At 40.4% G+C, this 13,847-nt stretch overlaps 1 protein-coding gene across 1 annotated transcript in view; it reads right to left on the bottom strand.

Moving 5' to 3' along the window:
- trabd2b (TraB domain containing 2B) overlaps positions 1-13,847 on the bottom strand; it is an 82,230-nt gene that overhangs the window by 27,266 nt on the left and 41,117 nt on the right. The window contains exon 3 of the mRNA XM_087836605.1: positions 7,314-7,460. Within this exon, the coding sequence (XP_087692731.1) occupies positions 7,314-7,460 (147 nt within the window). The remainder of the gene's footprint in view (positions 1-7,313; positions 7,461-13,847) is intronic.

Raw genomic sequence — 13,847 nt, 5'->3', positions numbered from 1 at the left:
GTGCCCATGTGAGTGTGACACCTGGCAGCCAGAAGTGTTTCTGATGTGACAGAAAATGACCAACGCAACGCCCTGCGCTGTAGACTGATCTTTACATGAGAAAGCATTAACAAATGAAGGAGTTGGAAGGAGAAGTGTCAGCGCCATCTGTGCATGTATATAGGTTTAACATTTCAAACGAAAACTGTTTACACAAATGTGTTTATAGGTGTGGTATGTGCGCTACATGAAAGACACTACAAGTGTGTATGCCTCAGTACAATATAGTGTGAAGTGTAAATGTGTTTAATTACTGTTTGATACATTAGGAGCCAGACAGAGAGACCTGACTCTGTTCCACTTTTTCCTCCATCAGGTCATTAATCTGTGAAGATGAGTGGGGGGGTTGGAGGTGGACTCAGGATTTGAGAAGTCCAGTTCCTTAAGCCCCAGGATAGAAAATGTATCTCTCTGTATCTCGCCCTCCTTATATAACTTGAATACATACTTTTAGATTGATTCCCTCTGCAGATCTATCACACACTGACAGTAATAAAGATATTTTTGTAAATCCATCCATCCATTCGCTTCCGCTTATCCTTTTCAGGGTCGCGGGGGGCGCTGGAGCCTATCCCAGCTGTCATAGGGCGAGAGGCGGGGTACACCCTGGACAGGTCGCCAGTCTGTCGCAGGGCCAACACACAGGGACAGACAACCATTCGCACTCACATTCATACCTAGTGACAATTTGGATTATCCAATTAACCTATCCCCACAAGCTGCATGTCTTTGGACGATGGGAGGAAGCCGGAGTACCCGGAGAGAACCCACGCAAACACGGGGAGAACATGCAAACTCCACACAGAAAGACCCCGGCCTGATGGTGGAATTGAACTCAGGACCTTCTTGCTGTGCGGCAACAGTGCTAACCACCGTGCCACCATGCTGAGTTTTGTAAATGTAAGCACTATTTTCTTATTGAGCTAGATTTTTTCCCAATATCTCTCATTACATTCCAAGGTAAATAAAAATCTGCCATAACAAAAAAATTGGAATTCCATGGAAAGGCTTTTCTCCTTGGCTGGTTATTTACTAAGGGTCTAATTATAAGGCGTTCATTCAAAGCTCTTCTTTACTTACAGAGGACACAGTGTAAGCAACATAAAAATGTGATGAAGATCTTATTTAGTTAGTAAAGTTGTTAGCAGTTTGTTCCACTCAGCGGCTGACTTAATTACTTAAGAAAGTGATTACTATGCAGTCACACTAATATAAACTAATCATTACCTAACGGTTTGTTATTATATCTTCCAGTCTGTTCTGTACAAAGTCATTGTATATAGCCCAATCTTACTTTAAAGTAGGACAGATTTAAATAATGGTGGGAATGTCGAAACAAAGAGGTTGGTTTTCATACTCTACACATATGCAGATGTGTTTAATCTGGATTTGTATTTAACTGTGACAAGGAACACTCATGCAAGCATACTATTGCTGTCTAGAACTGAGCTACAAGTTTACACAACAGTAGAACAGCTGCAAATGGTGCGTGAATTAGCATGTGTATGTGTGTGTGACAGGCCTGAATACATGAGGGGATTTATTGTACCACATGTGAACGAGGTGCACTTCAGAATCTATACGATGTTTCCTTTCAGTCGCACCGTTTTAGTCTGTTTTGATTCATACTTCAATTATCTTAATTTACAACAGAACATTGGATACATTTCATTTGTTTGTTACACAAATATACATTTCCATTAGTAAACATTTTCTCATGCCAGGATTTAGAGGTTTGTCATTTTTTCCATAGTCTACAGTTGGAATATATATTACTCTGCTCTTCTATAAATGTCTCATACTATTATTATATCCACAAATAAATCTTCACTGCTTCATTAACCTTCTGGAAGTTATGGAGATTTTTGTAAATATATTTTACAAAAGGCAGCACGGTGGCAATAGGCAGCACGGTGGCATGGTGGTTAGCACTGTTGCCGCACAGCAAGAAGGTCCTGAGTTCAATTCCAACATCCGGCCGGGGTCTTTCTGTGTGGAGTTTGCATGTTCTCCCCGTGTTTGTGTGGGTTCCCTCCGGGTACTCCAGCTTCCTCCCACCGTCCAAAGACATGCAGCTTGTGGGGATAGGTTAATTAGATAATCCAAATTGCCACTAGGTGTGAATGTGAGTCTGAATGGTTGTCTGTCCCTGTGTGTTGGCCCTGCGACAGACTGGCGACCTGTCCAGGGTGTACCCCGCCTTTCGCCCTATGACAGCTGGGATAGGCTCCAGCACCCCCCGCGACCCTGAAAAGGATAAGCGGAAGCGAATGGATGGATGGATGGATATTTTACAAATGTGATAAACTTCATCATGTACTACCACTTCCAGTGGCGATATTTCTTTATGTACTGTTATATTGTGATATTAGTAAAAAAAAATAAAGGCCAGCTGCTAAAAGGAAGTTTTACGTAAGTGCTGTCCATAAACCTGAGACATTTCCACACATGTACTGAGGCCCTGATCTTTTCTAGGTCTCACAAGACGGAGCCACATGTGAGAACTCAAATGCCTCACGTAGTCAAGTCATACATTTGTTGTTTTCGACCTGTCAGAACACTTCTCCAGAGTTTGTACAATGTTGGCCTGAACTGATGTATAAACCAAGCAGATCATATCAATACTTCATTTACTGCTGGTTAATTGGTGTCATATGCACGGCCTCATGCATGAATACATCTATCCAGCCAGCTACCTTAGCTAAACCACACAGTGTATATGCTGCAGCGCAGTGGACTATTCCTTCGTGTTTGCTACCAGAGATGGGCAGTAACGCGTTAATCTGATTACTTTTTTCAGGTAACGAGTAAAGTAAGGGATTACTATTGCAAAAACGGTAATTAGATTACCGTTACTTTCCCGTAGGAACGCTGCGTTACTGCGTTACTAAAACCGTGATTTTTTTGCGAGAATGTCTCATGACAGTGACGTAAGCGAGTGCGACGTTCGTGACAACAGCTGTGTGCAGATCAACAATGGATCATATATCGAGTGCGGGAGAGAGTATGAGCGTGCAGCGTTTAAAGCGTGGAAGTACTGACCTTACTTTGAGTTTGATTCCATAAAAAGTGACAAAAACATTAGTGTCCGTTGTGCGTGGGAAGAAAACTTCTTTTTACAGCGAAAAAAAACCCTAAACAAGCACCGAGTAGCTACGACGTAATGGGAAACTCACAGAGACACTCGCGGATTCTTCCACTGACCGCTGCACACCTGCACCAGGGTAAACCTCCGCCTACCCCACTCCTGCTTTACAGGTGAAAATAGAGCAACAGGACCGCTAGTCTGTGATTTTATTTATTTTCTGCTGTGTTTTACTTGCATCTATTTGAAAGACTGAGTGTAAACACACACCAAAAAAAAATTTTATGTGCTGGAATGTGCAGAAAATAGGTTTAAATATTAAACAAATTATTATTAAACTAATTTCTTTGAGTCAGAGAATGTTGCATATAATTAAATTTTTGCTTGATGCATAAAGTTAAATGGTTAAAACTAATAAAACAAGTTTTAAAAAGAGATTTTTCCATTTGATTACATTTTGTATGATGGATTATGCAGAAAAAGTAGAATTGGGCTGAAAGATCTATCGCTTTATCACCTATTCAGGTCGTAAATCGTGTTTTCAAAAAGTAACTAAGTAACTAAGTAATTAATTACTTTTGAAAATAAGTAATCAGTAAAGTAACGGGATTACTTTTTTGGGGAAGTAATCGGTGATTAGTTACTGATTACTTTTTTCAAGTAACTTGACCAACACTGTTTGCTACATGTGACAAAGGACAGCTTTGGAAAATATCTTTGCCTCATTCTTCAGAAACTATGAAACGTTTATGTGTGAAAACAGTTTTAGAATAAAAGATCAAGAAAAGAACTTTTCCCTCAAATTCAGGGTCTGATTAGATTTGAACGGTTTGTATGCCACTGAATTAAAATACGTGCTTTTTGTTATAACCCAGCAGTAGAAGAAAAAGGCAGAAAGAAACAAAAGTGCATTTACACATAATCTGTAGCCCAAGGCCTTTTTTATCTGTGTTTTGTCAGGGTGAATGACGCAGGTTTACCCAGATTGACAGCTCTACACGATTCATAAATAAAATAATGCAAACTTGGAAGAAAGTTATGGAAAAGTTTAAAGAGAGAGCTGAAGAAAAAGGTGCAGAAAGACTTCATGGCTGATGAGAGAGGATTGTGTGAGTGTTTCAAGACGAGGAGAAAAAGGGTTCGGTCAAAGAGGGGTCGAGGTAGGAGTGTAACGGTAAACGCAGATAAGTTATCACATGAAAAGCCATTAGCTGCTCTCCATCCCAACGTCCACAGGAAACACAGAGTGACAGCAAGATATTTTCTCCCTTCCCCACCACTGGTACTGCTCTGCACTCATGTTCTCGTACATATCCTGCCAGCCTTTACTTCTATTTGTTCCTTTCCCTTCGGATTCAGCTGTTTGAAATCCCCTTTCTCTTCTGTTCTTTCTTTCTTTTTGTAGCTCTGATATCATCGTGGCACTGAAGTGATAACAACTTGTAGGGACAACCCAGAGTAATACGGCATTTAAGAACATTTTCAGTCATATATTACCATATAAATTATGCAGAAACATAACAGATGTGGAAAACTAAACCTTTGAGACATAATCTTTCATCTTGGCACATCAGTCTACATTTTGATGGTTTACATCTCCAGGTAACTTTTGCCTATGTCTTTTGTTTTCTTCATTTTTTTTAATGTGTTTACTTAAATGAATGCATTCATCTTACTTCTTTTGCATTTCAGTTTTTCTTCTGTCTCACTTGTACTCTGTTTTTCTGATGAATTTGGGACCGGCTAAATGCTGAAACACATTAACCTCTCTTACACCGTTCCACTCAGTTGGGGTCTCTGGCCGGCCATTGGCCTCTTTCTTATTTGAAGAAGATTGAGCTGAAAGAGCATCAGGGGTGTTGGAGTGGATTAAGTCCTATCTATCAAAAAACACCTGTCCTTTTACAGCTCTGGAAGCTCACATTCACACAGACACACAAACCTGCAATAGATCATCAGGCTACAGAAGTGGGCTCTGAAGTCAGGCATCTGATTGCTGTAGCATATGTTGGGGAATGTTAATACATGTTATTATGACACGAGGAGCAGGGGCGAACTGGTATGAGTTAAACTGCAGGTGAAATTGTGGCTAACAAGCCCTTCATGGCTCACAGGAAGAAAAAGGTGTATAAAAGCAGACAATGAGAGAGACAGGCATAGAAGCACGGAGAAGAAAAAGCAATCGCATGTCATTTGTCAGCGCTGAATTGTAAAGGCATTGTGAGTTTGTGTGTACACGTTTTTTCATATAGTGTGTGTCTCTAGTGGATATAATGTGGAACTCGAGCAGTGAGTTGAGGTTACATGGTCTTTTGGGTTTAATGGGACTTAAGGATCAGTGAGGGAGGTTGACACAGCATAATTGACTTATGAGGAGAGCGTTTGAGCAAATCTGCATTTAAAAGGCAGAGATGGATTGAGAGCCACTACATGTTGTGTCTACCACATGCATTTGTAGGTATGTGTGCGCGTGTGTGTGCGTGCGTGTACTTAATGCCGAATGGCCTCTTGACAGCTGGGTATGAAGACTGATTAAGAGACCATCACCAAAGGAGCAAAGGCTATGTTAGGAAATAAGTTGGAGGTTAGATGGTGTATTTACAGTGGAGTCCAGAGCTATTAAAGTGTCAGACTATCAAGTAACTTGAGGCTGAGAAGGATTAATATGGCAACGTGCAGATTTGTGGAATTGATGTGTAAGCCCAAAAGTTCGAGGTGACGATAGTGTAATGGCACAGAAGTGGGTATGAGAAGTTCGCCAACTCAAATCAAGGATCTGACAGATTCAAGTTCTGAGCGCTGTTACAGATGTTTTGCTACCACTGGGTAGTATTTTCTGTGAGGATTTTTAGTGAATCAGGAACGATAAGTAGACGATTCCCTTTTCCAGCAAACTTAGAAGTTCAAAGGTTTACCCTTTTTTCTGCTTTAAAAAAGTTAATAAATAAATATTTTGGTAGTTTAAAATTCTGCAAATGAATTTAAGAAAGTTGTCTTTGATGGTTAAAGGTTTACAGCAGGGTATCAAAACAAGTCTCACTTGCATGATACTTTAGGTCACTATTAAAAAAGAAAGAAAGAAAAAATCAGTGACATGACCTAAAACTCATATTCATATAGTTTAACATATTTTTATGACTGGAAGCAAACCTGGAGCCATTCATCATTGTTTGGCAGCGAATGCAGGTTCCCATTCTTTTCAGTTCTCTCGACAGAAAAAGAATGAATGTGTAGGTCTGCAGCTTAAATATAGTGCGCAGAGGATGATGTTACACGCACAGGTGTGATTAATCTGGTAAACTGTACTGCTGAGTATGCAAGTGAGTTGAGATCAGTGCAGAATCTTCAAAACAGCTTAGTTTGCCTAAAACTGGCTGAGAGAAATTAAAAAACGACGGATTATGTGACAGTACATTTTAGGTCATTTTACTTAGTAATGCAAAAGTAATCAAATTAGTTACTTTGTCCAATAAGTGATTATGTAATGTAGAAAAGTAACCTGTAATGTGTAATATTACGGAAGCGTAGAGCTGCCACCCAGGCAAAAGAAAAATACAAGTGTATCACGTTATAACGTGAAAAGTTTATTGTTCTAACAAGATACTTTTCCTGTTTGTACAATATACCTTTCACGTTTGAACAACATAATATCACGTTATTACAATATACATAATTATCACGTTCGTACAATATAATATTTATATTGTACAAACATGATAGTATCTTGTTAGAACAATAAACTTTTCACGTTATTGTATTTTTCTTTTGCCTGGGTGGCAGCTCTACGCTTCCGTGTAATATCTTACTTTTTTCAGTAACAATCCTAACATTGGTAATGTGATACCAGCATGAAAGTAACTTATTATCCAACCTTTTCACTGTAGCCAAACATTCCAACTTTACCAGTGTGTTGCTGTCTGACCGTGCAAAACTTTGGGATTTGGAAATATGTGAGAAATGTTGTAAAACTTTGTAAGGTTTGAAAAAGTGGATTAACGGTATTAGATCCTTTGTAATATACTAGGCAGGTAATTTAATTTAGAGTCTTTATGTTGTTTCTTTTTGCCACGAAAAACTCGTTTTATCTGGTTTTGAAGAATTTTGACACAAAGCTGTTGAAATCAGTCCTAAAAAGCCACAAGTGATGATATTTTTTACAATGGGTTGAGCAGTCCTTAAATGAATCAACCTGTGAGGTGTCATGGTTTAAGATGATAGCGCTGAGGTCACCACAGTTGTAGTGTGTAATGAGGTCCTCTGTGGTGTAGGAACCTTGGAGGCTGCCCGCTCGAACACCCTCGTGCTGCAGCAGCGTCTGGTTCAAGGCGAACAGCACCTACAGGTAGAGACATGGAAACATACGAAGGGCGCTGTTACTTTCTGCATCCACAAACTCAGTTTTCCTCTGCTGTGCACCCAAGAGGAATTTGCCACAAAGGTGTAGAAATTGTGCAGGGCGTAGCCAGTGTTCCTCTTTAAAAAATATATTGACCTTAATATACAATGAAGCTATTATACTCAGTGTCTGCTGCAGAATACTTATTCTTTTGCAGGGTTTTCATTTCTTTCAGGAAACTTTCATACGCTTTTCATACAAGCTGACTACAGGTAAAAGCAGACCACAAAATGCATGGCAAGGAGCCATTGACTTTTTCCTGAAGGAAAGAAAGTACAGGGAAGAAAGGTAGAGCTGAAGAGATTGAAAGAGAAAGAGGCCCTTTAAAAATAAGCCTCCTTTCTCTTTCACCAGGACCAGGTTGCAGAAAATTTATAGCACCCATTAAAATCGAAAGTAAACCCTCTTTAGAGAGAATTTATAGCGTGCAGCCGCTAGCCAGCCCCAAACCTCCACAGCTGTCCTAGACACCAGGGGTTAATCTCCCTGCTCCCACCCTCTACAATCTCACGCCACTTCTGACTGGCCTGGCAATCAAGACCGACCTGACAGTCAGTGCAAAGCTCTCTTACAGGAACCAGAGGTGCATTTTAAGGAAAACATTTTTTCTTTCCTGTATTGTATCGCAATTCACATAGTTCTACATTGCACCCAATAAGACAGCAGTTTCAGCTGATGTGATTACAACATCAACCTTCGAACTAAACCAGACTGATCCATGCCTGTGATCCTAATTGCCAAGAAACCTGACTAGTGCTTTGGAAAATACTGCAGGGAGAACGTCAGCATCCAGCCCCAGATGATTTGTAGAGCGGCTTAAGACCGATACAGCTGCACAACTGATTGAGCCCCATGTCCAAATTTTTAAGTCGTAATTCCTGCAATTAAGCAGTGTTTTCGCAATCATATATGCCCATATTGGGCATGTTTCAACTCCATGTAACCTTTACGTTGGGATAATCACAACCGAGCTCTAAGCTCAACCTTGTGACTCTCTCTCCTTCTCTCTGAGGTCATTGTGTTTGCTAACAAGTCTTGTGGGCTCCTTTTCACTTTAATCTGCTTTTGTTTCATAATGCAAGGAGACAACTGATGAGCTAACGGCACACATAACTCTGTCATCATCCTGTTTTTTTGTCTACTGCATCCTCCTCTTATCTCTCTGCCAGGGCCTGATCTCTGTGCCTTTCTTCCTGTTGTATAGCAGGAGTCAGATCTTATATATTTCTTTTGACATGTTTCATCCAGCATATTCTTCAGCTGTATCCAACACCGTGCTGTCACCCTGCCAGAGGCACATAAGAGTGCCCATTTCAGTTCTGTAAACATATGACTTCGAGGCTTTCTTTAGCTTATATTTTAACACAAGACTTCTCAAATCCAGGAGCCCCACTGCTGCCGTAGTAATGACTCTGTATGACTCAATTTTTGTTTGCATCAGAAGTGAGGTTCATTGTTCTAAACTCCAGGTAACGTTGAGGTGTGATGCCAGACCCAGAGGAGCTAATGCTAATGGAGCTAATGCTAAAGCTAACGCTAATCATATCTCTTAGCATTAGCTAAGAGATATGATTATGATATGACAAGCTAATGCTATGATATGACAAGCTAATGCTAAAATTAGCTTGTCATCGCCAGACAAGCTAATTTTGCTGTTGTTGAAGCTGATTTTGTGCCAGTAAGTTGCCACTGCCCCATGTCCTTGACCCACAGGGCTCTTGGCCAGTAGGTCCTGGCCAGACTCAGGGTCAGAAGCTGGCAAACGTTGCACACCTGCAAGGATTTTTGCTATGGAGCCAACTTCAATACTTTTCTTTACATAGGACCAGACAGATCTGGACACAACTGGCGAGATGTCAAGACCATGATTGGTTGTGTTGGTAGGGGAGATGTTATTTCAATATTGTCCCCCGGGAAGGGAAAGGAACATCTCTGCAGCTGTAACCATGGTGCTCAAGTTATGTGCTGGACTGAATGAAAGAGCACGTCAGTCACCACGGGGGACGCAAAGACGGAGAAAGAGGCAGCGAGAGGAAAAACGCAAACATTCCCTGTGCGTGTGTGTGTGTGTGTGTGTGTGTGGGTGTTCTCACACTGAAGTGATCGACTCACTCTGACAGACCAACTTTTTTATAGCCAGACCTTTTCAAAATAACAAATACTGACCGTTTTCACCACACAGTTTACTGCTGCAGGCCTGAGTTCTCTTTTTTTCTAATCTCTTCTAATACATGCGTGCGAAACTCCAATTGTAATTAAATAAAAGCTTTATAAGAACAAAGCTGGAAGGAGAAGTGCACATGGATCGTCTTGGAACCTGCAATCTGAGTTCAGCACTCCAAAAATTCATTAGCAAGCTTTGGAGGGAAAACAGAGAGCAGGGGTTGGGAAGGATAATGAGCATTTAAAAAAAATCCCAGAGATCTTTTTAAGTTTAAGAAAATGCCGTTTATCAACTTGTGTGTACATTACAACAATTGACCTTGAAGTGCATTAAATCCTGGCTGTTAGCTAGCAGTAGTGTTAGCTTGTCTGAGGGTTTTATGGGTCTGAAGCATATAATGAGTAGGTGCCGATGACAAGGTACTGGAACCGAGAATGTTGGAGAATGTGAGTAGTGCTTATAGCTAAAGAACTGCAGAAGGAAGTGTCAGAGTGTGGAGGCCAAACTCTGAAATCTGGCAAAGAAGCAAAATGTGATTTACTTGAGAAGTAAGTACACAGGAGTCACTAAAAACAAATGAAACACAGAGCAGTCGTTTTATAAAGCTAAAAAAGGAAACATGATCACGTATTCATTCTGTCTGCTTCCATATTTTCTCCACCTTCTTGTCCAATCTCCTCAACTCCTTGCATTTTGTCTCAGTAAAGCAACGACACATTGTTCCATGTTCCTGCAAACTCACAGCGAGACAACGAACAAAGGGCGAAAAGAAAGAGATCTGAGTACAAAGGACAAATAGAGCTGAAAGTGTGAAAGACGAACAAAGCCTTGTTCTCTGTGATGAGCATGTGTTGCACATATGGAGGTGATTCTTCTCCAGTTGTGTAGTGGAGAGTTTGGGAAAGTGAGCATGAAAAGTATGGGTAAGGCCTGGCATGGGTGTTGGCTGTAACCAGGCAGCAGTCAGGTGTATTAAAGCTTAGCAAAGGCTTGCCAGCACCAGGACAGAGAGCTTTTTCTCTTATGTTTGTCTCTGATTGTATATCTATGTATAGTTATGTTTTTTGCCTCGTGAACAAGGAAAACAACTCTCTGAGAAGGTAAAAACATCGAAACAGTATATACCCCACAGTTTACCATTCAGATCACCACCAAAATGTAATGAGTTGTCATTTTTCCTCTGATAGATAATCAGATTACTTTAATAATCGACAAGGAAATTCTGTGCAAAAACTGCCCCATATGTTGATTCACTCCTTATTCTGGACCCACATCAGAATTTCAACGGTTCCTCTCCTTTACCTTTCCGCCCAATTTTATGAAATCTTGCTTGTTAGTTTTCTTTAATCTTGTTGACAAATAGTAAGACATGCAAGTGGCACTGAAAACATACCAATTAAAAGAGTTGTAGTTTCCTGCACATGACTGCTTATTTTAATAAGGCAGTTTTTTTCAGTTTCTTGTAGTTAAATAATGTGATTTAATATCATCCTGCGACATTATCTTTGTGAGTGAAACCAGCAGCTAACAAGAGTTAAAGATTGCATAAATAAAATGAGTAAAAACACATGTTGCTGCTGGTCTGTTGGTTTTGTGTGGTAATTAAAATAGAAAATTAGCAAACTGGCAGCATACTGCAATGGTTATTATGTCACACATTCTTCCTTGTCAAAATCAGATGTCTATGTTGCCCACGATGCAACTTGACCACCTGCAGTTTGGTCTGAGGTTTGTCTACATTTCTGTGCATTGATGTGATGTCAGTATAATATGAGAAATGAGTTTCCATGAAAACCAGCTGAAGTTGGGAAAAAAAACAGCCCGAGAAGCCAGAAAATTCTGTCACGAGAGTTGCTCTGTTGTTGACATCGTATCAAAAATATGACCAATCAAATTAGATATTGTGGCTGATAGCAAGAAGATTGCGATTAGCTCGTGATATCAGTGTAAAGTGATCTAGAAGTTGAATGAACGACTTCCCGGCTCTTGAAATTGGACTGAAGGGTAATAGGCTAATACAGATGTAAGTCACATTTAGCCTAGGGCTGTGCGATATGACCAAAATCCCGATATTAAGACATCTATCGTCCGATAACGATATAAATCATAAAAATGTAACATTTTCTGTAAATTCTGTGAATCTCGGGCAGCTCGTCTTGCAGGAAGTGTTTCCAGCTGCGCGTCATGTACCTGGAGTTGAGTGTTTTAACTGATGCATGAAACTACACATTTTTAGACATAAGTTGTAACGGCGCGGTTTTCTTTGTGAGTATTTATTACACGGCGTGCTGCGGGGAAAAGCCTGTTCTAACGTTTGAGTCTAAGGTTTATTTTTTAGCACCTGACGGCTCTTTTTTAATTCTCATCCGTAAATAATCTGCTCTTTCACGTGATTCAGTTTATTTTGAAAAGTCTCAACAGGATCTTGAGCTTTATTGTGAAAGGTTTATGTGGAACATAAACAAGCGGACACGAGATGGTGTTACCGTCGTTGTTGCTAACGACAACGCATAACAACAGGCGCTTGTCCGCCTGTAGTGTGGTTATATAAAATATAACAGAAAGAGAGAACTTTAAGAAATTAATATAACCACTACAGTGACCATCAAAACGATTAAAAATATTGCCGTAAACAGTTTATTTTGCGACACCACGAAATGAAACGATAGACGTTTATATATCGTTATATCGAACAGCCCTAATTTAGCCCATCACATCTGTCCAAGGAGTTCCCTTTTAATTAATTTATTGTGTTAGTAAATAACTAAAAGCTTTGTTGTACCTTTGGTATAAACTCAAGCCATCAGAAGCGAATGGAAATTCAGTTATTTCACACTGCTTTTATTACTGCCTGTTTAAACAGTTCCTTATAAAGAAAACAGTTCAGAGTGGTGTGTTCCCCTCGACCAATCTCTTCTCCCTGAGAGCTGCTTGTGTTTCATTACCTGAAAGAGAAGAGCTCGACCCCTGACCCAGGACAACACTGCTGGGTTTCTCTGGGCCAAGCTGGCTTCCTCCTGTGGGTTTCAGCTACTGAATACAAAAGGAGATTTGGGTTCACAGCACCCTAGGGTGACTGAACGATAAAAGTAAGCAAGTTGAAATAACATCCCTACAAGGATAAGTGCACTGTCTCTTCCCTGTTCCCCAAAGAGAAGCTCCCAAAAAGTTAAAAAAACAACCCTTTTCTTTTAAACTGCACTGTATGTTTGCATGTGCATGCAGTAGTGGCGCAGCTATTTCAAAAGCCTCCAGTTGTTTAAAATTTTACCCCCCATCCAAAATCCAAAAGCACCTTGGATACATTAGTGTGGAAACATACTCAACACAAGACCACATCAAAGTTGTGCGGATGTTCTTGTGTGTTAGCTTCACTGTTGTTTCGCACAGTTTTATCAAGGAGGCCCTCAAGACCTGATCCCCTCTGTTTCATTCCTAGACAATCGTGTAACCTGTCAGGGGCTGTAAAGGCAACATTCAAGCATAAAACTCTTATATGTAATCTCCAATGTCAGAGCATTGCCAAAATAGTTTTAATACCCTTTGGCGCCCTTTTTTTGTTGAATGTATCTTTTGCGTACTTGAAGGTAAGCAGCACTTTCAACTCGTGACATCTGGCATGAGCTACAGCAAGCCAGATCACCGCTTTCTTCCAAATCTTTATTGCAGTTAATACCCACAACAGAAACACATGCATGAACACTCCAAAAAAAATATACAACCACCCATAAGCACAGATGCTAATGATTACACACACCACTCTTTGAGCAATACCTGTATACAAACCACACATTGCAGAAATCACAACACAGCACCAGTGTTAGGAATATTGCCTCCCCTTTGTCTCTGCTTCTAGTCCCACTTCCTTTTGCTCTCATTCTCCTTCTGTCTCACTAAGTCTCTCACCGTGCCTGTTCTACCTCCTGTCTCAACCCAGGAAATCCAGGGATTACCAGAGGGACAATCCAAGTGGCAGAGGCCTGCTGCTTCCCAGCTTTCCCCTCCTTCATTCCATCCCATCTGATTTCCTTTCTGAGGCAGAGGGTGGGCATTTAATCAAGAGAGACATCTCTCTTTTAAGTTTGGTAAGGTAAAAAAAGAAAATAGTCTTTGACATCCATTAACAACTCGACTTTTTCTTCTTCTTCCTCCAAAGACTAGCT

The sequence above is a fragment of the Neolamprologus brichardi genome, chromosome 23, assembly GCF_056152115.1.
Source record: "Neolamprologus brichardi isolate AB-2024 chromosome 23, ASM5615211v1, whole genome shotgun sequence".
Taxonomy (NCBI): Eukaryota; Metazoa; Chordata; class Actinopteri; order Cichliformes; family Cichlidae; genus Neolamprologus; species Neolamprologus brichardi.
The sequence above is the reverse complement of the archived record's forward strand: the minus strand, read 5'-3'. Positions and strand labels throughout refer to the sequence as shown.